This window comes from Nematostella vectensis, chromosome 8 (assembly GCF_932526225.1).
Source record: "Nematostella vectensis chromosome 8, jaNemVect1.1, whole genome shotgun sequence".
Lineage (NCBI taxonomy): Eukaryota > Metazoa > Cnidaria > Anthozoa > Actiniaria > Edwardsiidae > Nematostella > Nematostella vectensis.
The window spans coordinates 10,940,222-10,964,383 of NC_064041.1; the positions used below are offsets into that span (position 1 = coordinate 10,940,222).

At 39.3% G+C, this 24,162-nt stretch overlaps 3 protein-coding genes across 5 annotated transcripts; 1 reads left to right on the forward strand and 2 right to left on the reverse strand.

Moving 5' to 3' along the window:
• Window positions 1-10: 10 nt before the first annotated feature.
• Window positions 11-22,550, forward strand: LOC5515279 (adenosine receptor A3). 3 transcript variants are annotated; one of them, XM_032384983.2, is made up of 10 exons: window positions 11-157; window positions 306-410; window positions 753-975; window positions 1,567-1,650; window positions 2,715-2,792; window positions 3,131-3,237; window positions 4,180-4,312; window positions 5,116-5,229; window positions 8,208-8,331; window positions 20,434-20,566. In XM_032384983.2, exons 1-9 carry the CDS (start codon window positions 17-19, stop codon window positions 8,327-8,329), a joined length of 1,107 nt encoding a protein of 368 aa, XP_032240874.2. In that variant the 5' UTR covers window positions 11-16; the 3' UTR covers window positions 8,330-8,331; window positions 20,434-20,566. The 3 variants fall into 3 exon arrangements, with proteins under 3 accessions (XP_032240874.2, XP_032240873.2, XP_001635421.3); XM_032384982.2 differs by lacking the exon at window positions 20,434-20,566 and adding an exon at window positions 13,521-14,086; XM_001635371.3 differs by lacking the exons at window positions 11-157; window positions 306-410; window positions 753-975; ... (4 more) ...; window positions 5,116-5,229; window positions 8,208-8,331 and adding an exon at window positions 17,577-18,140 and having other exon boundaries at window positions 20,434-22,550.
• On the reverse strand, window positions 5,394-8,213 carry LOC5515278 (alpha-(1,3)-fucosyltransferase C). The gene has a single exon (XM_001635417.3). It carries the CDS (start codon window positions 7,383-7,385, stop codon window positions 6,099-6,101), a length of 1,287 nt encoding a protein of 428 aa, XP_001635467.3. The 5' UTR covers window positions 7,386-8,213; the 3' UTR covers window positions 5,394-6,098.
• On the reverse strand, window positions 13,245-15,266 carry LOC116619801 (3-galactosyl-N-acetylglucosaminide 4-alpha-L-fucosyltransferase FUT3-like). The gene has a single exon (XM_032384981.2). It carries the CDS (start codon window positions 14,629-14,631, stop codon window positions 13,357-13,359), a length of 1,275 nt encoding a protein of 424 aa, XP_032240872.2. The 5' UTR covers window positions 14,632-15,266; the 3' UTR covers window positions 13,245-13,356.
• Window positions 22,551-24,162: the final 1,612 nt, after the last annotated feature.

Sequence of the window (24,162 nt, forward strand, 5' to 3'; positions counted from 1 at the left end):
ATTGTTCCCTCCCAGAATGCAATGGGGTTGGCGTGGAACGCCAGGTTTCGATGATCCGTGGCCATTTGCAAACGCGCGAAACTTTAAAATCAGAAATCTGTTGTCAATGGATGGCTCCTTGGATGTAGAATTCCTCAATTGTTTTAAATTAGCGTTGGTAAGGTTTACTTGTGGTTAATTTGTGTAGATATTGCGATCAGTGGCTGAATATGATTATGAATATTGTAAACTTCCACCAGGCATTGCATTCATTCGAAAGGTGGCCTCGATCAAATAACAAAGTTTTCTGTTTTTTTGTTTTTGAGTCACTAGCAATAATCAGGACAAAACCACAGAATATCAGCGCAAAGAGCTACACCGAGGAGCTTTCTGAAAAGCTAAAAAAAAAGTTAGACAGCCACAGAGATCAGGTAAAGCATAGCTGTCAACTAACCCGCTTTAGGCGATTTTCAAAAGATTTTGGTCCCTATCACAAGCCTAATTTGTGTGAGAATGTTCATACATTCTCTGTATTCATCCGCATTGGCTCTTTAGGGTTTTTCACATATTTACTGTATTTCACCCGATTTCACAAAATTTCTGTCCAAGCTTGGTTGACAGCTTAATGTCCGATAATACCCAGGGCCTAGAAATACCGTGTTTTCATGTGTGAGGGCTAAATGAAGCTACATGATATTTTGCTACAGTAACTCAGTTAAATAATCTAAGGTGAAAACAAAAGCATATGAAATGAATATGGTTTTATGTTGTAGGTTGTAGAGCTAAAGCAACAGCTTCTCAAATCAAGGCAAGAACTGTTAGTACTAAAACACAAAGAGGCAAGAGATAATACTCTTAAAGAAAACACCTTCCAAGACATCAGTACACAGAGGGATGAAATAGATATCCTCACACCACCCCCGTCCTCTGAGGAGAAGGACCAAGATGGAGGGACGATCATGGAGCTTCAAAAGCATGTTGAGTTTATGAAAAGTGGTGAGAAATGAGACCTGTAGCCTGTAGATTTTGAGCAGGGGGGTTTGTTGGGCCATTTAGTGGGTCATTTTCTTTAAGATAATTTCTACAAATCCTTCACCTTCCAATTGATTGGATGGTTCTCCCAAACTCCCCTGGCTATGGGCTTGAAGTAGGTACCATAAATTGTTTGGATAGCCCCTTTTATCTCAATCATTCAAGAAATTGAAAATCTGAGTAGGTACCATAATTTGTTTGGATATTCCCTTTCATCTCATCTCAGTCGTCAGGTGAGACACAAAAGTGAGGTTGTGCCTCAATAGGAGGTAATTGCTCTCTCCCAATATAACAGCATCAGACTCATACACATGGAGGTGCACAGGGATACAAGCACCCTTCCTTGGAGGCAAAAAACTGGGTAATTTCTTATGAAGGGATCTGTAAAAACTATGTTTTTTTTCATTGCGATACCTACAGTATGACTGCGCACCCCCCTCGGCCAATCCTTGGTATGCGCCTGAGCATAACGTCTCCCTGTGCACACAGTGAGACAAGCCACATGTGGAAGTGCCTTGCATGGCTACAAGCTTTTTATCTCTTTCTGGATTTTAGTGACTTTTCTAATGAACCACAGTAAGGCTGAAGAGAATCGGGAGGAGCAGGTAGTGCCTGAGACTGTATCGAGAGCCATTTCAAGTAAGAAGGATGTCATTTCTCTCAGAATTACTTTGTTTTCTTTTGTTTAAAAACTTTTGTTTTCCTTGCTTGTACCACCATTCTCTTATAGATAAACACAGTGTTACTTCTATTCAATGGCCACAAACCTCTGGCTTTGGGCCTGTTGACCACAATATGGACAATGGAATGGGGTAGAGGGTACTGTATTAAGGCACTGCCCTCTCCCCAATTATTTGCCGGTTTTTTTTTTTTTAAAGAAACAGCCATAACCAATGGATATTTTGATGTTTATTATACCCTTCTTTAGTTTTCTGGAAAATAGTTCTCTGCCCCCAATTTTTTTTGTACTGCTGTCTATGTAATGTGTTATGGTCATTTCATATTCCACAGTGATTCATAGACATTCATTTTGTAGTAATATCTAATTATACATAGCACTTATATAGTTGTATCAGCCATGATCTCTAATATTTATTAAGAATTGTCCATCCTGGAACTGACGAGCACAAGCTTCTAGTAAGCTCATTTACATTCAACAAGTCGAACAGAAAGATGCTCCCCATATCTTGACCTTAAACCAAACCATATCTTGACCTTAAACCTTTTGGCAGAGGTGAGAGGGCCCGTATTGGATGTCTTACTGTCGAATCCGTTGTATCGCGACGCCATTTTTTCAAAACATCGATTTGTTTTTGCCTTTTGGGATTTTCTGTTCCGCCAGTCAAATTATTTTAAGCCAATCAGATTCTTGCCATCTCTCGCCTAGTGCAGTTTTCTGTCTTTCTGTCGCGACACTGTTTGGTTTTCGTCCAGAGGAAAGCCAGTGCACAAAGCGAGACTTTGATTGGCTCAGAATGGTTTCACTGACGGAAGAGAAACCCAAAACAAATCGTGTTTTAAAAACGCGAGTCGCGATACAACGGATTCGACAGTAACACACACTTGACTACCTGCGTTCTTCTCATATTAGCAGAGAAGGGCACAGAGATAATCAGATGTCTTTTCAACCAGCTCTCCCAAAATTTAAGAATGCACTACTTGGCCTCGTGTAATTCTGTCGATTTACATTCGACATTATTCAGTTATCACAATGGAGTCAAGAAAATGCCTGATAGACCTTCCAAGCAAAGTGGTTCTTTCCTGTATCAGAGCAATAAATGGTAAGCAGAAATACAGATATGTACTGTATATACCTGCCAAGTCTAGTTTGGACTCTCGCAGCTTTTTAAAAGAAAATCCCAGCCTTCAGGTTTCGGATAAAAAAAAAATGACCTTGATAACAAGAAAAACAACTGTCCACAAACAATGTCCACAAAGTTTCGGCTGAATTATTTTCCAGCTTTGGCTAAAAACTCCAGTGTTTTCTTTTCTTGCCTTTTTGTGTAAAGCCTAATCAAAGCTTATATCCTTGCCGAGCTTGTCAATTTATCAACTGAAAGCTTGACGAGGAAAGAAGGTGGAGCCAACTTCCAGATTTTAAAGGGTATTTGCATTCTAGAGTTACTCGATGTAGAGAGCACAGAAAAGTCTTCACGGATGCGTGATAGTGTCCTACTACTTGTCCGCGACTTGAGCCAGCAAGTTATTGAGTGCAAGAGCGAAATGGTGAGATAACATGTATAATATTTACTCCCTATATCATATAGGGAGTAAATATTATATATATTATTGTTACTAGCCTTAGGCAGTGCCACTGTTGATTAACAATATGTGCTGCAAATATTTGTATAACTTATTAATAGCTACCCTCTGTTTATGGTTGAAATGCCATGGTGTGTCCAACTTCCCCTAACGGAATCACGTTGGCTAAGTATGTTGGTGCGTCAGCGTATAGAGGGGAAGCGATGGATACAAAGAAATTTCTAAAGTCTCACTTAAATTTCGCAAAGTCTGGAAATCTCGCTATTTTTTTAAAAGTGTTGCTTGTGAGGCAAATCCCCCATTATTAACCTCCTCGCTCTGGGTTTGGGCATAATTACGGATTCTTCTTTATTAGCTACGGTTTGGAGAGGTTTAATTTAACTAGTGCTTAGTAATTTTTTTTTTTTTGCTGCCGATGGCGTCCTACCCTGCTAGCAGATCTGTCTTCCTTTTTGTTTTTATCAGTTCTTTTATCCGAAAAATAACAGAGATACGACACTGGTAAGACTGATAGATACAAACAGGAAGAAAGCTCCGCTAGCAGGGTAGCGAAACATGTGAGTAAAGTTGTTACATGCGGCCCTGCTTGAGAACGAGGTACTGAGAGTACTTTGTGTCCCACTGACTATAAGGCCGTTGTTTGGAGTTGACGTCTTAATTAAACAGCCTGTCAGTCTCCATTTCGTCGTCCTAGCAAAGTACCAAGTGCGGAAAAGCATCCATTTCCATCGGTTGGTTTGGGGAAGCTGTGGCGATATTTTCGGTTGAATATGGTGAATAAAGTATGAAACATTGTTAGATGTTTTGTTCGAGATTTTAACAATTATGTGCCTTCCAATATCAAATAAAAACAATAAAAAAGGTGTGGCTGACAAGGGCACTTTAACAAATTGGTTTTTGTTTCAGGCATCGATGCAGAGTGAGCTGTCACATTATATAGTGTTGCTAGGATACGGCTCAGCATCACGTGACGGCATCTTGGTTGAGTTGGCAAGCTGTTTGCTGGGGGTCTCTTCGAAGTTGCGTGACGTTTCACAAGGTGCCTTGTCTAGCCCTGTCTCCCGGCCTATTTATGCTGTACACCCAGATTGCTTCGTGGTGTCACCTTCCTACTTTTTGTTAGCTATTCTGAGTTTCGGCAGTTTAAATACAGTATATATTAGTATTACTAGCCGAGGGTGGTCAGAGGATGAGGCTATATACTTTCCTAATTTTCTGGTTCTACCTATCTGGGCACTCTCCAGAAAAGGGGATGATCGTCACCTCTCTTAGGGTATAAAATTTGGACCAACTGCCATCCTTTAGGGGGATGTTGAAGGATTGTTTTCGATTTTGCCATCTCTTGGGGTATAAAATTTGACAAACTGCTATTCCTAAGGGGATGTTAAACATTTTTTTCCGATTTTGTTATCTCTTAGGGTATAAAATTCGACCAATTGCTATTCCTAAGGGGGTGTTTGATGTTTTTTTTTTTCAATTCTGACATCTCTTAGGCTTAAAAATTCCTCCGACCACACCCAATTTGCCATCTTTGGGAAAGTAGTTCTGTTGACCACGCCCAAAGTGCCCTCTCTTAGGGTTAAGATCGATTTTGCCGACGATCAATCACCCCGTCTGTTTTTATCGGAGGCCCGTCCCCTCCCCGGGTATCTACCAACACAAAACATTGCCAATACAGCACTCAAATTAGGATTCTTTCTGGTCAAAACGGGCCTTTTTCCAGGTGACTAGTGGAGTGGAATCCTATGGAATTTTGGTTTTGAATCAGTTTTTAAAAAAATATCCCCTCCTAACCCCCTCTAACAACCCCTTTCTCATGGGTTCAGTCCTTCTTTTTTGCAGGTCGTTGCTCAATTCGTGCTGTCCTTCACGAGTACAACAATTCAGTCCACATTTTCAGCGCCATAGAGCGCATCTTACAGAAAACCCTACCACAACAGGAGTGTCCTGCAACGGGTAAGCTTGGCGGGAAGTATGGATTGAACTTATATCTGTCCTGTTGTGCCTCGATCTTTTATAACACAAGATGGTTGTATCCAATCTGAGCTTTCGTACAACAGCAAAAACAATAACAACAACAACAACAGCACCTAAGAAATCTTAAGCGATAACGCCACAAAACGAACGACGGTGATCGTTTATTTATTACAACTCTATATTTCCGTATCGTCCCAGTGTTGTTCTATGAAACCTTTGGCTTCAGATTAAGATTCAGCGTCAATAACAAAATAAAAATAGATGATCGTTTACTACAACATGTTCTTCATTTTCGCATCGTTTACGCCACAGTTTTCTTGAACTTCCCAGTATTTTTCGAAGTTATTATAAACCTTAGGCTTTAGGTTAAGATTTAGCGACAATAACAAAGCAATGACTGAGTGAAGTTCCTTAAGGTTTATTTAATAGGTGATCGTTTACTACAACATGTTCTTAATTTTCGCATCGTTTACGCCACAGTTTTCTTGAACCCCCCAGTATTTTTCGAAGTTATTATAAACCTTAGGCTTTAGGTTAAGATTCAGCCACAAAACGGACGACGGTGATCGTTTATTTATTACAACTCTATGTTTCCGTATCGTCCCAGTGTTGTTCTATGAAACCTTTGGCTTCAGATTAAGATTCAGCGTCAATAACAAAATAAAAATAGATGATCGTTTACTAAAACATGTTCTTCATTTTCGCAACGTTTAACCCACAGTTTCTCAAACTTCCCAGTATTTTTCGAAGTTATTATAAACCTTAGGCTTTAGGTTAAGATTCAGCAACAATAACAAAGCAATGGCTGAGTGAAGTTCCTTAAGGTTTATTTAATAGGTGATCGTTTACTACAACATGTTCTTCATTTTCGCATCGTTTACGCCACAGTTTTCTTGAACCCCCCAGTATTTTTCGAAGTTATTATAAACCTTAGGCTTTAGGTTAAGATTCAGCGCGGTGCACAACTGACAAGGGAAAGTCAATGCATCCTTCTTGGCAATGTAATATTTCTTCCATTGAAAGTATTCGTTGTAAGCAGTGTCATTTTTGTCAAGGTATTTGATATACTCGGCTAAGGCCTTGACGGAAGGGAAGTCTAGAGCGTTTATATAAGACCCTGGTACCACCATCTCTGAGTAATTTGCCCCACCTAACACAATAGGGATATTCCCCGTTTCCAAGGGCTTCCAATATTTTTCGGTTATATAATCGACGCAGTTTTTGTTTTCGAATGATAGTCTGAATTTGTACCTTCGTAAGAGCGACTCGCATTCTTTCGAGAACCTTGGGCAAGGGGGTCCTCGACCACTTTTAGGAAACACGCGAATTCTGCATCCTCCGTAGACATCAAGTGGGACAAACTCGTTCAGTTTCTTTGCAATTTCGTCCCGAAAGTTTCCACAATTGCTTACGGGCCAGTAGACCAATTTATCCTTCCCCTCTGCATAATTCTCATTGCCAGTGACATTTGTTTGAGCATGGTAGTAGGCTCCGCCTGGAATTTCAATATCTGAGTCCCTTTTGTAGGTCATAGTCCAGTTAAAAAGACCGTTGTATTGCTGTAAATTAAGGTACGTGTGGATTGGATTCTCGCGAATAAAAAAGACCCATCTCTGGTGTGGCAACTTCAGTTTCATCATCCGACGCATCTCAAGTAATGGTGTCATGTCCCTGCCGTGGAACAACACCGCGTCGCTATCATTCAAGTATTTCCTATCACAAGTGAAATCGCAATTATACAAAGGGCACCCTTTCTGCCCCAGCAAACTGTTAAACGTCGAGTTATTGAACATTTTCCAAGGATAATCCTCAAAGTACGGGGTATACGCCAAAATCAACTTTCGACGTGTCGGTTTTTTGAGAGAATTTGTGAACTGTTTGACCACTTCTTCTATCGTGATGGTAGCCTCTTCGCGCTTCAACAACGCCTGAATGACAGTCTTAAAGTAGTCGTGCACGGGGTTATAGTCTGGTGGGAAAGGAGCTTTATACTCTGCATTGCTGGTGCTTGGTGTGTCTCTTGTGGGAGGTACCACAGCCGGTGTTGGCTGGTGAAATACCCCAGGTTGTACAAGGAAATACATAAAACATCCTAACGCGAAAATGAGAAAAGTTATATAATGTAGTTTCTTCATTTCTTTCCGTGATTTGGTTCACCCATCCAGACAAAACGTACAGCTTTAACCAGTTTTCTAAATACACCCACACAAATGATTGATTACAATTGGAATACAGGCTCTTATAATAATTAGAAAACGATCACTGCCACTCGACCAATCAGCGCCCTCCATTTGAACTCCCTAAATCTCATTCCTGGAGGAAAACAATAAAAAAAACAAAGTTGCAACTTAGGGAATATTAATCACTAAGTAGATGAGTACTTAATATATTACTAACTACAAATCTCACTGAAATGTCCCTGTTTTTCAAAATCCTCAACTGCTTCACATCTTAGAGAAAAAAAAAGAAAGCAAAAGTACAATGTCAATTGTGTTTACTAATATCAAAGTTATTCACAAATGTTTCTCGTGTTGCGCACTCGCTGATTTTCATTTTTGTTAATTCGTGCCCTAAATCCCATAGAACACTCGCGTCCATTATCTAACCCTTAGGAGTCTGGCAATTGCTATGGCGTTAAAATGTTATCCCAAGAGAAATGTATTGTTTTGCATAGAGTGTTATCTCGTGATCAATGATTGGGCGGACGGCATTTTTCTAATCATTCCGAAGTTTGATATGATTTCGAGTATGTATAGTCTATATAGGTTTTCTGATAATAGTAGTTTTGAATTTGGCGCAAATTGTAAAAAGTGTGTTCTTAGTGCCTAAAACCCTAATGATGTGCCGTGAGAGGCGGGGCCTCAGGTTTAACGTCCTTATCCGAAAAGGCCAGGAATCGCAGTCCCAATATCCTTTAGTGTAGTTCAGTAATGCAGGATTTCTTTTCTTTGTTCCAGTGCAAGCAAGATTGATGGAGATGCTAGATGATTCCGTGATGCACATCTCACATTGCTTCCCGCTGTTTGCTCGCTACGCGTGGAAAGTCCAAGGATTACTTTGTCATCTGTCAGTTACTTAAAGGTACGACGTCATATTACTGCGGTTTTCAAAATTATGCGAACTCCTACTGACGATTTCCAACAGCTTAATCGCGTTCCGGATTCCGTCATTCAAAATCATTAGAGCGAATTTATTGGCCAGCACAGAAATGGTTTCAAATCACGCCACCTCTCCGCAAAGCGCTGACCAATTACAACACGCACCAAATGTAATTTCGTAGTTTGAATGACGGAAGCCAAAAAGCAGTTTAGCAGCTAGAGAATATTGAAAAGAGTTCGCAGTATTAAAAATCGCAGTAATTTAAAATCTCAAAATTTTGTCGCGATTTGGTGTCCTCGGTTTCTTCCATTCTGAGTAAATATTTTCCAAATTTGAGAGCGTATTATTATGATTCCCAATCATCAACGCTTTTGTTCTTGTTTTGGGAAAGATTCATAAGGTGACCTTGTTTTTGTTCCTTGTAAAACACATGCGCAGCAGATATGCGTTGAAGCAATAGATGACACTTTCTACACTTTTACGCGCTCTTTTCTCATTTTTAAATGAACGGCTTTATGTTGGAACATGACTGAAACGTTTTCAGATTTTGACAACCATATTTGACAAAACACTACTTTAGAACTAGCCCATGGCAATATCTACGCCGATCACTAAAAGGTCTTCATATATCACACAATCACTTTTCAGATTCTCCCATTGCTAATACTGTGTTACCAAGATACGAATGTATCCGTGGAATTGTTTTTGTTCGAACTTTACCGTGTTAACCTTAAACTCATCGCTGTTTTCCGTTTTTTTTTTAGTCCTAGAAAAGCGTAGCTTATAAATACTACCAGTGCAAGCCATACTTTACCGTGTTAAACAATCCGACCTAAAATCTACACAAACATATATGCCCCACGATACGCCAAACAGGCACTTTAACAAATAAACAAATGGTCATAAAAAATTGTTCAGTAAATTTGAGTTGAACGTTTTAGCACAACTCTCTATATAGAAACCTCACGCTGGGCCCAAAGTAGAGCGAGGTATGAAGTATGATGATTCTATATACGGTATACTCTGCACAAACTATATAGAGAGAATGCTAAACCCGATAAGAATCCTTTTAAGTGGCTCTTGAGCCGTTACCGATCTGCCTAGGAAAACGTTCAAAAAAGAAAGACCCAATTTATTATCGATTTTATTAGGCCTAGGTCGCTGCCATGCAACCTGCTACCGTGAAATCGTTCAGAACTAAAATTTAAAAAAGCTGACTTCCTTGTTTTTCCTTTTTTGCCATTTTGTTGAAGGGGTCAATTCTGCTGATTTTGATTTGAAATCTGTCTAAGAACGCAAACTATATTTTGGCTGAAGAATAGCTACTATCACCTAACAGTAAGACAGACCCAATTATCGTGTTTATTGGACAAGGGTCGCTGCTATGCAACCTGCTATAGTGGAATCGTTGAAAGCTAAAATTAATATATAGATTTAGGCACTGCTTAAAAGCGGAGCCAGCATACATTCAATTTTAGGCATACAAAGTTTTGGTGCAAATGTAAAATAGCAGTAAGACCAATCACTTCTTATGGTATAATTATTTACAAAAATAAAGATGACAAGTAATCTAATCACAGTTATTAACATTTTCCAATATTCAGTGGAAATCTGACAAGCGAGTCCCATGGTATAAAGGGAGCTACTGTCATGTTTTCAAAAAAATTGAAGCCTAATACAGCAAAAATGGGTGTTTTTATTCTCTTCAGAAACTAGAAGAACATTATATATTCTATATATAAGCATATCAGAGGATTACACAATGTAGTGTATTGGATTTGCCAGGTAAATGTATAAATGATTTTTTTAGCAGAAATTTTAAAAATTATAAAAGTTTAATTAACCTTCACTTGTATTCTTTTTGGACTAATAGTCCTGGATGGTCCCCATACTAAATTATCAGGGGGTTCATGGTATATTTTGCCTGCTATTTGTGTGCTAAAACATAAGATAGAAAACCTATAGGGCCTATGTTGGCACAATATTGTGTAAGCCCACTTGTCAAAGGGTGAATGAAAGAAACTATTCCTTTTTTTCAAAATTTTGGACTGCTTTAGTTAAATTATATTATTTTGGTTCAGTTTTTTAGAACAAGTTTTCATTTTTAAAATTATTATCTATCTTTTTGTTTCATTGAGCTGCATTCATACAAATGCATTAATGTACATCATGCTTCTAAGCTGGCAGCTTGCTTGGAGTTTTTCTTGTAAGTGAGATTCACCTGAAAAAAAGGAGAACATCATTAAAGACAAAACCTGAAGGAGGGAGGGAGGAGGGTCTCCATAAAAATAGACGAGGATGATTTCAAGTCTTCTAGGGAATCATAAAATTCTACTAACTATATTTCGAAGATTCTTTCAATTCTGCTATTACTAAGGGGGTCTCATGCCAATGGATCATCTTATCCAATAACAACAGGACTTGAAGACAAGATGACAACACTCTTAAAAGTCATCAGATAAAAGGACTTCCTGAAAATATGTTTGGGAAACACTATATTTAAAAAATTGCTTCAACCACACCTAATGTACTATCTCTTATGGCAAAGAATTGCTATTGACTACACCCGTTAACGATAAAACTGATGTTGTCAACAATCACCCCCATCCGTCTTTGGTTTCCTATGAAATGTATTCCTTATATTTTACTTTTATTTCAAGGCGTAATAAAGCTTAAGAAAGATTGCATAAAAACATTGAGGTGTCCTGAGGTATTCAAGTTGTCTTCATGTGTTTTATTGTAACATATAGGCATATCAGGGAAATTTCTTGGTAATAACAGATCTCTCAAGGTCCCAGTGTGTATATGAAACTTTTTTCTCCAGTATTTGATGACAATAAATATTTCAAAATCATTATAAATTACAAATGTTCTTCAAATTAACTAACACCAGTATCTTTCACAAAAGAAAGCTGGAGTAATACTTTAAGCATTATTTGAGCTTATCTTCTCTAACTGATGAGAGTGTTGAACAATATTTCATTGGATAAATCAAACACTTCTGTTTTTATTTTTAATTTATCATGGAGCTTAATTATTTTCTCATGAGAGATGGTAAATGAGTAAACTTATAATAAAAACTTAACTTATATGCACTTCAAACAGGACAGAATCCAACAAATGAACAAATTCAGCTTTATTACCAAGCTGTTAGCTGGCGAGCTCAAATTCAAGAAAGTTTAAAAACAAAACAAAAGCTCGTTTCGCTAATTACTAGAGATTAAACAGAACTCAACAAATGTCTACTTATCTTCGGGTGTGAAAAATACGGGGGGGGGGGGGGAAATATTAAAAAGCAAAGAAATGACTTTTTTCTTTGATCGAGCCAAAAAAAACCCCTGTGTTCATCAAGGGGGTCGTTTGTTGAGGACAATTACACCACGAATTTCCCATCCTTTTTATGGGCTTATAGATGAACGACCTACATAGCTGAATAAGTGGGCAGGTATATACTTACTAATAAAGCATCCCTTAAGCAAATGTGTATCTTAACTTTAAACTTACTTCTTATATAAGTAAGCTTAAAAAAAGCCAAGCCAAAAAAAAAACCCTGTGTTCATCAAGGGGGTCGTTTGTTGAGGACAATTACACCACGAATTTCCCATCCTTTTTATGGGCTTATAGATGAACGACCTACATAGCTGAATAAGTGGGCAGGTATATACTTACTAATAAAGCATCCCTTAAGCAAATGTGTATCTTAACTTTAAACTTACTTCTTATATAAGTAAGCTTAAGTAGCTTAAGTTACTTGTGTTGTGTGTTAAAAAAATGTCAACACAGGAACTTTCATAGCTCCGACAAAAAGATAATAGTCTTACGAGTTTTACTTACCTCCTTCTTCCAATTCCATCATTTGTCTTTCTATCCTTCCGTCCATCGTTCCTACATGTTTATATTATTAGAGTTCTAGTGTATCGATCTTTCTTGGGTTTATACTACGACAAAAATAATGTAAACATTTGCCAACCCGCCATTTCTCTATACCTATGGAGCTCCGCGCGCGGCCTGCGAACCCGAGCTATTATTGGGCTAAAGAGTAGCTATTGTTGTATGCATCATCTTCAAGAACATGTTTCCTCAGACTAATGCATCCATATATTGATCCCGTGTGTTTTTATTGAGTTTATGCGTTAAATTTGTACTTGTCACGGTAGGCATTATTTAGCATATTATATTCCACTCAACTTCGCTAATACGGACATCCTCGAGATTGCCATTGTTAAGAAAATCTACCCATAGCCTCTAGACATTTCTCGTCCAGTGACGCTCAGCCAAAATGCCAAAATATAAAAGTGGAGTTTACAGACGAACCTATTGAAATGCTGTCAGAGTGCTTTTTCGCGAAGTTTTGGAGTCAAATTTCCTTTCTTCCGCATCTTAGATTAATTGTGGTCCGCCAGTCTCAGGCATTTTGGATGCGCGCGTAAAATCGTGAAAACGGTATAATAAAATAGGAAGTCTAAAGGTTGGTTCTCACTTAGACGTAAGTAGCCTCCCTCGCAGGCGTTCTTAGGGGGAACACAGGCTCCCCACCCTTTTCGCATGAACCACAGGCTCCCCACCCTTTGCGCCTTTATTGTACATCTGAGTGAGAAAAATAAATGTGTATATGAAAAAAAATACATATTTTTCCTTTTACTTTATTCTTTAAAATCAGATAAGAAATAAAGTTTATTCTTCCCTCTTTACAGTGGTTGGTTTCTTTTCCGTATCTCGTTTTTTCTGGGTAAATTGGCTTGTTTTGAAGGCTGACATACATATATAGGATGGGGAGCCTGTGGAAGAGCGAGCGACGCCTGCCTAAAAACGCCTGCAGGGGGAGGCTAGAACATAAGCGCAAGAGAACGCAACAGCTTGATTTTCTTGCCTTTGCTTATATGTTTGACCGATTCTCACTTGTGTTGCGCTTCCGTTTGCGCTTACCCTTGCGTCCTAGTGAGAACCAGCCTTAACTGATTTAATGTTGATACACTCGTTAGGGATAACGGTTCAAGACTTTATGGCTTAATAATGATTTGTGAGGTTAAACCATTTCTCCGATTTCACATCGCAGTTTTGTCTTACACCCCAAAACAAGTCTAAATCGTGAATGATCTTTTCCTCGTGTTGTTTTTCCATAGCATCGCAAAGGTTACACCACATTAACGAAATGTTATTTCCCTTTGTAGTAAAACTCTTCCTCCAGCTGAAGTATTCATTATACGCAGTATCGTTGTTATCCAAGTACTTTATATAATCCGCTAAGGCGTGGACTGAAGGGAAGTCATAGACATTGATGTACGAACCTGGTACCGCTACTTCGTGGTCATAATTCGCACCTCCAAGAACAATTGGAATATTCTCGTGATTCAGTGCTTCCCAATACTTCTCCGTGATGTAATCCTCGCAATTCCGATTCTCGAAGGAGAGTTTGAACTTATAACTGGACATAAGGTTTGAGCAGTTGTCTGAAAACCGTTCACATTGAAGGCTTCGGTTATTGACAGGAAAGTGTGATCGGCAAGCACCAAAGACATCAACTGGAACATACTTCATCAGCTCGCGGGCTAAATTGTCTCGAGGTTTCCCGCAGTTACTTACGGGCCAGTAAATAAGCTTATTTTTTTCTCTGGCGTAGTTTGCCTTAGTATTTACGGGGTGTAGGAGCTTTTTGTAGAAGCCATAAGGCGCAAATATATCCGAATCTCTTCTGTAAGTCATTGACCAATTAAAAAGACCATTTAAACGTTTTAAATCGATGTACGTGTGGTGAGGATTTTCCAAGGTGAGAAACACCCATCTTTGCCCTGATGTGCGTGTTTTGGATAATTCTCGAAGTTCTGGAACCGACGGCATATCGCGCGAGCGGAAGAGAACAACGTTGCTTCGGCTGAACTCTGATTTGTTGTATGTAAGTTTGCAATTGTTGCTGTATTTCTGGCAAGTTGGCGCCAACCAGGAGTGAAATTTGTCGACGGCTAGCCAAGGCTGCCAGAAGTCGTGCTCGCGGTGTGTGTATATAACAATAAGTTTGGTTTTGTGAACAAGGTTCTTGCTAGCAAGGGCAGCCAAGTTTGCGTCATTATTCTCCATGTAACTTAAAACTTTGATTGCTTTTTTAAGACGTATGGAAGAATTCTGTATCACTGCTATCCCGCGGTTCAAGTAGTCTTGGGTGAAATTTGTATTTTTCAGGATAAAAGAATTCTGCCAGGGACACAAGAACGACAAAAACAAAATGCTTGCCATTCCAAAAACCGAAATCATCCAGACGTGCTTCACTTGTAAGTTCTTCGTCATTTTGTCAACACTGAGGCTTATTAATGATTAAAAGTTTTTCCATAAAATTTTCACATTGTTGGACGCTAACAACGTGGCAATGTATCCCTTTAAAAAATGCTAACTGTCAGTTGTAAGCCGATCGTCGCATCTTTAGAAACCATTACCGTTTCTTAGCAATTCTTATTTTTTCGTCTTAATTTATCATCTGTTTTGCACACCTTGTGAGATGATCTTTTTTAAATACTGTCAGAATTTTTCCCGCCTTTACATGTAAGTTCCCGGATTTTCGGGCGATGACAATATGGCGGCAAATTTTAGATATCTCGGCGTATCAAGCCCAGAAGCAATTCTGAACACTCCATGGCTCAATAACATCTAAAAGAAATTAACGAGCATCACAACATGCGTTGGGGCGATGTGAAACTGTGTAAAACTGACAACGACTCGAAGTACTTGGAGTTCAACGAGCGCCAGACAAAAACACGAACTTGAGAAAATCCCCGCGATATCAGAGCCTTCCAACCAAAAATGTTTTCAACTGATGGGAGCGAAAAGGATCCAGTAGCTGTCTTCAAAGCGTTTGCTTCGAAAAGACCTGAAAAGATAAACGATCCCGACGCTCCATTTTATATCGCACAAATTCTGGTTCAAGTGCAACGCGGTCGGTCTGATGAAGTCTGATGAAAGAAATGTCGAGCAAAGCGGGATTGCACAACGATAAACTTCGTAACCACAGAGCCAGAAAAACAATGATCCAAACTTTGACTAAAAATGAATTGCCTCCAACTCAAATTGCACAGCTTTCGGGTCATAAGAACCTGAAGAGTATCGAGAACTACAACCACTTGAGCACAAAACAACAGATGAATTATGTCGCATATGCAGACAAACATTAGCTCAAGTACGTGTACAAGCATCACTGCAACCGTAACACGGTTACAAATACATCATCTACTCGATCTCAAGGTAGCTCTCCCATCGTGAACCCTGGACAATAGGCAATATCTTTGTTTTCAAACACTATTATTCATGGCGGGCAGTTTTCGGTTACAATTAACTGAATCAGTATCCACCACTCCCTCCACTCGACGAAAAATACCCAAAACAGTGGAGAAGAGTTAGAATTCAAAGTGACTCTGATGATAAACTAGCAGTTTAAGCACTATTGACTATTTGTATGGCGAAAAATTCTAAGTCTATGATTTATTTATTATCGGCTTTATTTGTACTACTCGCATTACTCTCGCGCTAACGCTTGCGCAAATATTCAATGTCAACTTTGAAATGAAATTTTGAATATGGCATATTTTTAACATTTTCTTCTGTGTTGACTGACTTTGTGGTCTTTTTAAAAATTAATAGAGATAACTTAGTAAAAAGATGTGTAGTTCCATAAAATATCCATACCCTATTGAGGGGGTCAGAGGTATGACCCCCCCACCCCTCTGGAATTTCCAACCCCCTGAAAAAAAAAATAAATACAGTAACTGTTAAGGAAAAAGGGCATTTTACTTTTACCCCCCCCCCCCCCCCCGCTTCCCCTCTGGAAATTCCTGGGCGTTTAACCCCCCCCCGGAATTTCCATTCCCCTCAATGAGGGGGGTATGGATATTTTCTGGAACTACACAATGCTTGTACGGTTTTTATGCACTCGCTCGAAGACTCGCTCGTTCGTTTTCTGATACTCCTCAACCGTACGCGCGCATTTTTCATTTAGTAATCTCTATTTTCTCGATTATTACCCCTTTTTCGCATTTGTGAATTATGGATTTCGCTTGCCGACTTATTGTCTTGTGTCATAAAAAGAAAAACAAGTAACCGTAGGAACCGACGAACTCGCAAAAAAAATTATATCATTAACCCACTTTTCGAAATTATCAAAAGTGCTTATGACGTCAAATGTATAACGTTGAAAAAGAGCAAGTTTTTGTGAAATTGATGGGAATCTAATCCGTTAAGGTTTGAGTTATTATTATTGAGTTATTAGTATTGAGTTACTATTTTCAACTCATTTCCATTTCCGCTAGATGTAAGACGTTTCAACCACATTAGGTATATAAAAGTATATAAGAGTATAGAGTACGGACCATTTCTTTATTAACCTAGCTAGTGCGTGAAAATTAAAAGAAAACTGACTGCTTAAAAGTGTCACCAGTTTACTTACGTAACAATCTCCGATGGTTTTTAACGAAAAACGCGAAAAATATTTCAAAATTGTGAAAGAAGTGTTTCTATTGAAAGTTTCATCGAGGATGTGATTGATAATTTAGAGCGGATGGCCTGTTAAATAGCACGGATTCTAATAGATTCTTTTGTCCTTTAACGGTTGAGATTTCCGTCGGACATCCCATGTGCTCAAATTGACGACGTTTCTATTTCGATGGATACTTCGAAAACCCTTCTCAACGCGTTGTTCCAGTATTTCCTGATATGTTGATACAATATAGGTATAGGTAGTTCTGATTGCCATCATAATTATGTTTATAATATATAGTAATGTTGTTTTCGTGTATATCGCGTGAATGTTGTGGAGAATTCTAGTCTTAGTGACTGACATTTAATCGCGAGAACGGGTGTTAATAGAAGAGAGTTTCCTTGTTTGCGGGCATTTAGAGATTTAAAAATTAACAATAATATCATAAAGATATATGGGTGGATGGATTTAAGGAGGTGGAGCAGATTTATTCACCTATTCCAAATAAGGTTGCCTTCGAGTACCCATGTGTCGTAACCCGCAGTGGTTCATGGGTACCACATAAGCGGCTGAATCCTGATCTGAAAGATATGTGAATATTCATAAGAATGTAAACGAGAATTCTACAGCTTTTAGAACTTTTTTTAATACACGCTTATTTGCTTATTTACTTGATAACCACGAAGCACTTCCGGTTACGATACACAGATTCTCGGAGTGCAACGTTGTTTGAAATAGATGTATGTGCGAGGATGAAGCAGAGATTGTTACAGGTATAGATTCTGCGTCATGCCTCCCAAATATCTGCAAAATTTCCTAATGCCCATGCATTTACTATTACTCATGATATCCGGGGCCTCCTATGATGTCCCCTCCCTTTCTGTCGCCTAACACAACCTTATTTGCAATAAAACATAATAGTATGGTTAGCACAAAGGCACAAACAGTGCACAGTTCGCATTCTAAATGATATTTATTAAATCAAATCCTCAATTCGCCATGGGTGAACTCTTTACAATATTTGTGAAGCACTGTGTGCCTTTTTTCCATTGGCCCATACTGGAACATCCGAGGCAGCTGGCTTGGAAGACAAACATTTAACTTTCCTCGCTTGCCATACTAAACTAAAGATCGCTTTATCATTGCTAACGCCTTGTTAACATTCATCTTCAAGGATACGATTTCGAAACACTGGTGAGAAATTTGCGTTTGACAAAAACAAAGTCTACTTGCCGCGTTTTTGCTGTTGTTGGTGGTCTTGGCTTGATTTTGCTTTTCTCTCACTTTTTACTACTTTCTTAAAGCTGTAGAAGGATCCATCAGATTTTACCGGGTTAGTATGAGTTTTGCTTTTATAGCTTCTGTAGTATTACTGGTAAAAGGAAGTCTTTTTCAAGTTCGACATAGAATTATCTTAAGATGTTTGATGTATTTTCTTTAAATATCGGAAATGCGTTTAAATGGCTAATAACGGGGCGTTATTGCGTTGTTGCCCGACCTCCAATTCCTTTCTTCGTTTGGAAATAGCGCGTAGTCAACCAAACCAAACAACCAAAACCAGACAAACCGCCCCCAAAGCTTGTGTCTGACTACTCGCTATTCCCAAACGAGACAAGGTTTTTGGATTCGCCGAGGTCGCGCAACAACGAATTTGGCTGTGACTACATGAAAACTCCAAAGGAGAAAATTCGAGATTTCGAAATTGGGAAATATCTGGATACTGTTTAAAATCTTTAAAAAGTTCAATATATTGAGGTTAACATCACAAATATTTTGAAATATCTGGTAAAATAGTTATCGAAATCTTCACCTTTTGTGCTAGTATTTATTGTTTTTCTTTGGTGTATTTGTATTTTTATTTAATTCATTTCTTATATTTGTAATCTCGCATATAGCGAGGAGTTTTATTCTAAATCTGAAAATGTATTCAAAACTGAAATTTGTGTTGAACAAAGCGTAGATGAATCGATTTAAAGTGTAATTTGTATCTATAGCTTGTCACATTGCTAATCCGTCACCTGCTCCATGTTTAAACAGAGCTAGTGTCTTGCACTGTGTCTGCGGGAAATATTTATGGAAGATATAAACACATTATTTTAATGAAAATAGCTTAATGGTTTTAAAAAAGCTACGATTTGGTGTCTTTAGATATCCTCCTTCCATATCAATATTTGGGTGACCTTCAAACCCGCTCGGTCAATCTCTGGGAGGCCTGGGTCTAAGGGCTTTTCAAGATTAGTGAGATGAAAATTTAACCAAGCTGTCAGGTTTTTTTGGACAAATTCTTGCCACGAGTCTCAAATTGACAGGAATCAGCATTTTTCACCATATTTTCTGGAGATCAGGGAGCGGGAAAACTTTAGCTCTTCTAAATATGGGCATCAATGACCATATAAGGCAATGCAAACGAAGGACACTATCCTTGGGGAATATGTTTGATATGCACACCAAAGGGCGGCGGGGTGGTACCATAAGAGGAGGGCAAAAGTTGGGGGGAGGGGCTGGTAGTGGTTTCAAATTCTTAAGCGCTTTTTTTAAGAACGCGGGGAATAACCCAGGTTTTTTATGCACGGGATTTTAAACGTTTCAACAAATTTGTTTTCGGTTGCATATGTAACGCTTGAAACCCTTTGGGTTAAAAAAACGTTCATATATAAAGAAACATCCGCTCAGAAAAGTGTGTGTGTGTGCTTGCCCCCCCCCTCCCCCTCCCCATGCCGCTCCCCTTCCGCGGTCCCTGTACACATGTACTTTTTTGAAAAAAATCAGTTTTGGATTGCATTGATAATTTTCTTATTTGAATGCACCTTTTTTGTTTATCCATTTATTTAAACAAAAAGGCGTATTCAAATTTTTATCCAACTTATACCATCACTTCGCTTCTTTTCATGGAGGTACACGTGTATCTAAATGTCACAATGACAAAGGAGTGTTAGTAGTATAGTTACTATGGAATTAGCCGTTTTTGAGGGGGAATAATTTTTTTTTCAAAGGGGGGGATGAATTATCTCCGATGACATGGTCTTTTCTACCTTAAATGAAAATGTTTTGGAGACAACAGAGGGATAAATAAAGGGGTAATCAATTACTTGCGACGATGTCCTCACCTTCTAATTGCTAAAATAACAAGCCTTTGTTCTGGGGAAACAATAAGATATTGTCACTGGGAATAATCCCTCTATTGTGTCCTCAGAACAAAGGATTATTCTTTTAGGAATAACAAGGCCATTACACCATACGCTGATAATTTATACCCCAAAAATTGGTATTCCTCTAAAAACGACTAATTCTATACCCACTATACTACTGGTGGCTGATCGACAAGACTTTCGATCTGACTTGAGTGACACTGTTAATTTATAATTCAGGAAAATTAGAAATATAAAAATATATTTTTGTCTAAGTAAAAAAAAAACGCAGCCGTTTTTATTGTATGATTGGTTTAATTTCTATAGCATTTCACGCTCCGGATATGTACATTCTATTGGATTTGTATTTTTCCGCAGTAAATATATCGCCACAATGTCGGATCCAATGTAAGATTTCCTACCGTAAAAAACACGATGCAAAACTCTTGTTCCCGTTTTTTTGCTCTCCAAGTTAACCACCCTAACTCCCTCCACCAGGTCAACAGCATCACCTCGATATGAACATCACTCCATCCGTCCCCGTGTCCTCCCTCCACGAGGAGTTTGCGACGAGGCCCCCTTGGGTTACCGGGCTGGAATCAACCGTATACATTCCAATCGTCTTGACCGCATTCATCGGTAACTCCATCGTTCTCTGGATCCTCATAAGAAATCGCCGGCTCCGAACGATCCCGAACTTATTCGTCATGTCACTCGCTCTTTCTGATGTCCTACTTCCGGTTCTCAGCTCCGCGCCGTCAGTCGTTATTATAACACAGGGAGCCCAAGTCATAAGCGACACGTATTGTCAATTCCAAGGGTTCACGTGCACATGGCTTGCATGCGTGTCGCTCGCGACTTTGACTTTCATGGCCGTAAACCGGTATTACCGGATTGTCAAACCAGATCGGTATCGCACAGTGTTTACCGCCAAAAGAACAAAGCTTCTTTTGAGCGCTATTTGGGGCTTCTCTTTACTCAGCCCCAGTTTCCCTCTCCTCGATGGCAAAAAGTTTACTTTTCATCCTGGAAAGTTTTTCTGCTACGTCAGACTAGAACCAGTTTCTGTGTTTTTCTTGATTCTTTTTCTTGGAATTCCTCTGGTTACCATAACAACGTGTTATTTCAAGGTCCACAAGGCCCTTCGTCACCACAATGCTTGCATGCGAAATCCAAACTCGGAGAGCGCTCAGATTTCGGTCTTTGAGATCCGGGTCACCAAGACGCTTTTCGCCACCGTCGCTGCATTCTGGGTATGCTGGATTCCGATTGCGATCGTGGACTTTACGGAAATGGCTATCGGAGAGTGGTCGTTACCTCGTCGCGTTTATTACATGTACTCGATTTTCGGGATCTCGTCATCTAGTGCAAATCCTATTATCTACGGTGTCATGAATAAGTCATTCAATGACGAGTACCGGAAGCTGTTCAGGTGTTACCGGAAGTCATCAAGACGGGAGTCCGTGGTTTTCCCCACTCAACCGGAAGTAAACCGCCCTACGCTAGTGTCAGTGAATAACATTGAATTGAGATCTGTATAATATTAAGACTCTTGTGCTCGTACAACGGATTTGAAGTAGAGCCCGGCAAAACCTTTCATAGGAATTTCTGAATTGATTATCGCTACTACTGCGCTTTGCAATATTCTGCGAAATATCGTCGACAATTTCCAACATGCTTCATCGTCTTCTGGCTTCCGTCATTCAAACACCATTGAGCGTTTTCATTGCAGCCAGCACTGAAATGGTTTCCAATCATGGTTTCCACCCCTTCCTAAGGCGCTGACCCATTAAAAAGCACCAAATGTCAGTCTAAATGATGGAAGCCTGGAAATAGTTCAGCTGCTGAAAGTTATTGACTAGAGTTCTCGTTATATCGATAATCGCAGTTAAAAAGAATCGATCAGATTAATAAGGCAAGGACATTAAGGACTCATTAAAATACAAAATGTATAATAAGCTTAATATCTCACCGTGCGCAAAGGTCCACTTACTTTGCACAAGGACTCATTCATGCACAATGTATTAAAACTTTATTTCTCACGGTGCGCATAATCCACTTAGGCCTAGCCCAACGTCGTATTATCCATGAGTCAAATGGACCTTTTCGCACCGTGAGAAATTAGGCTTATTATACATTGTGCATATGTGTAAATGGCTATCGTCCAGGGTCGGAACATTTAAGCTGTTAAATCAATTATTGCCGTAGCGCCTAGTTTGTTCATTTTAATTAAAAGGTGAGCAGTTAGGGCGAGGTTGTGCCCTTATTCTTCGTAATAATGTCTCTTGACTCCGTGTGAGCTAGGATCTTGGGGGCACGAGCCACTGTGGCTTTTTTTAAGCCAAAGAAATTAGCCACACTGATGGAGAATTAGCCACAACCGAGAAGCTATAGCGACCAATTTAATCAAAATTCTTTATTGCTCTCTTTAATTTCGCGACATTCAAGCCCCGCGAAATCATATTCCTACGAACTTTAATATCGAAAAATTCAATACCCTTTCCGTTTGGTTTCCCTTGTTTTGTTTATGACGACCAAGAGCAAGACGATTAAAAACTTATGATTCTTTACTTTTGTGTATGTAAATGTGTTAGAAAATAGCATCAAGCACAATATGATTTCTACAGTTTTGTTTTGTTGTAAGGTTTAAACAAATTCTCGGAGAAATGCGTTTTGGCATTTTTGCGAAATTGAAAATGACTTTGCACCCAAATCGCAAAATCTCGCGAAATATGCCGATCCTTTTTTGCGAAATTAAGTGCCCGCGAAATATAGTAACAATATTGTAACCAATAGCAGCTGGACATGTCAAGAATTATCCAAATAGGACCGAACCGAGCCATTCCCGAGAGTATTATACCTTCGAATAGTACCGAGCCATTCCCGAGAGTGTTATACCTTCGAATAGTACCGAGCCATTCCCGAGAGTATTATACCTTCTAATAGTACCGAGCCACTCCCGAGAGTATTATACCTTCGGATAGTACCGAGCCCCTCCCGAGAGTATTTTACCTTCGAATAGTACCGACCCATTCCCGAGAGTATTATACCTTTCGAATAGTACCGAGCCATTCCCGAGAGTATTATACCTTACGAACAGTACCGAGCCATTCCCGAGAGTATTTTACCTTTCGAATAGTACCTAGCCATCCCCGAGAGTATTATACCTTTCGAATAGTACCGAGCCATTCCCGAGAATATTATGCCTTTGTAATAGTACCGAGCCACTCCCGAGAGTATTTTACCTTACGAATAGTACCGAGCCACTCCCGAGAGTATTTTACCTTTCAAATAGTACCTAGCCATTCCCGAGAGTATTATACCTTTCGAATAGTACCTAGCCATTCCCGAGAGTATTATTCCTTCTAATAGTACCGAGCCACTCCCGAGAGTATTATAACTTACGAATAGTACCGAGCCATTCCCGAGAGTATTATACCTTCTAATAGTACCGAGCCACTCCCGAGAGTATTATACCTTTCGAATAGTACCGAGCCAATCCCGAGAGTATTATATCTTACGAGTAGTACCGAGCCACTCCCGAGAGTATTATACCTTTCGAATAGTACCGAGCCACTCCCGAGAATATTATGCCTTTCTAATAGTACCGAGCCATTCCCGAGAGTATTATATCTTTCGAATAGTACCGAGCATCTCCCGAGAGTATTTTACCTTATGAATAGTACCGTGCCACTCCCGAGAGTATTATACCTTACGAACAGTACCGAGCCATTCCCGAGAGTATTATGTCTTTCGAATAGTACCGAGCCACTCCCGAGAGTATTATACTTTACGAATAGTACCTAGCCACTTCCGAGAGTATTATACTTTACGAATAGTACCGAGCCACTCCCGAGAGTATTATATCTTACGTATAGTACCGAGCCATTCCCGAGAGTATTATACCTTCGAATAGTACCGAGCCATTCCCTAGAGTATTATACCTTTCGAATAGTACCGAGCAACTTCCGAATACACTCTGTATGCGTTCTCCAAATAGAAAAAAGAAAGTAATGCCTCGTCGTATTAGTATCTAGGAACCCCTGAGAGCGTCTCGTATTTTCCGAAAAGTGCCGAAGAACCTGCGAGCGTGTCATGCCTTTTTTTATTAGAACCCAACGACTCGATTTGTACTGAGTGCACAAAGGTTCTTCCTCATTTGCAGTTTTCTCGCGAGCATCAAAATATGCAACCATCAAATGATGATAACAGCTTTGATTAACATTG

Bases quoted from the DNA above. Each gene is read 5' to 3' on its own strand.
- LOC5515278 (XM_001635417.3), bottom strand. From the start codon at position 7,385: ATGAAGAAACTACATTATATAACTTTTCTCATTTTCGCGTTAGGATGT.
- LOC116619801 (XM_032384981.2), bottom strand. From the start codon at position 14,631: ATGACGAAGAACTTACAAGTGAAGCACGTCTGGATGATTTCGGTTTTT.
- LOC5515279 (XM_032384983.2), top strand. From the start codon at position 17: ATGCAATGGGGTTGGCGTGGAACGCCAGGTTTCGATGATCCGTGGCCA. The intron at 158-305 runs GTAAGGTTTACT...TTTGTTTTTGAG, and splicing joins ATTGTTTTAAATTAGCGTTG to TCACTAGCAATAATCAGGAC. The intron at 411-752 runs GTAAAGCATAGC...TTTATGTTGTAG, and splicing joins TAGACAGCCACAGAGATCAG to GTTGTAGAGCTAAAGCAACA.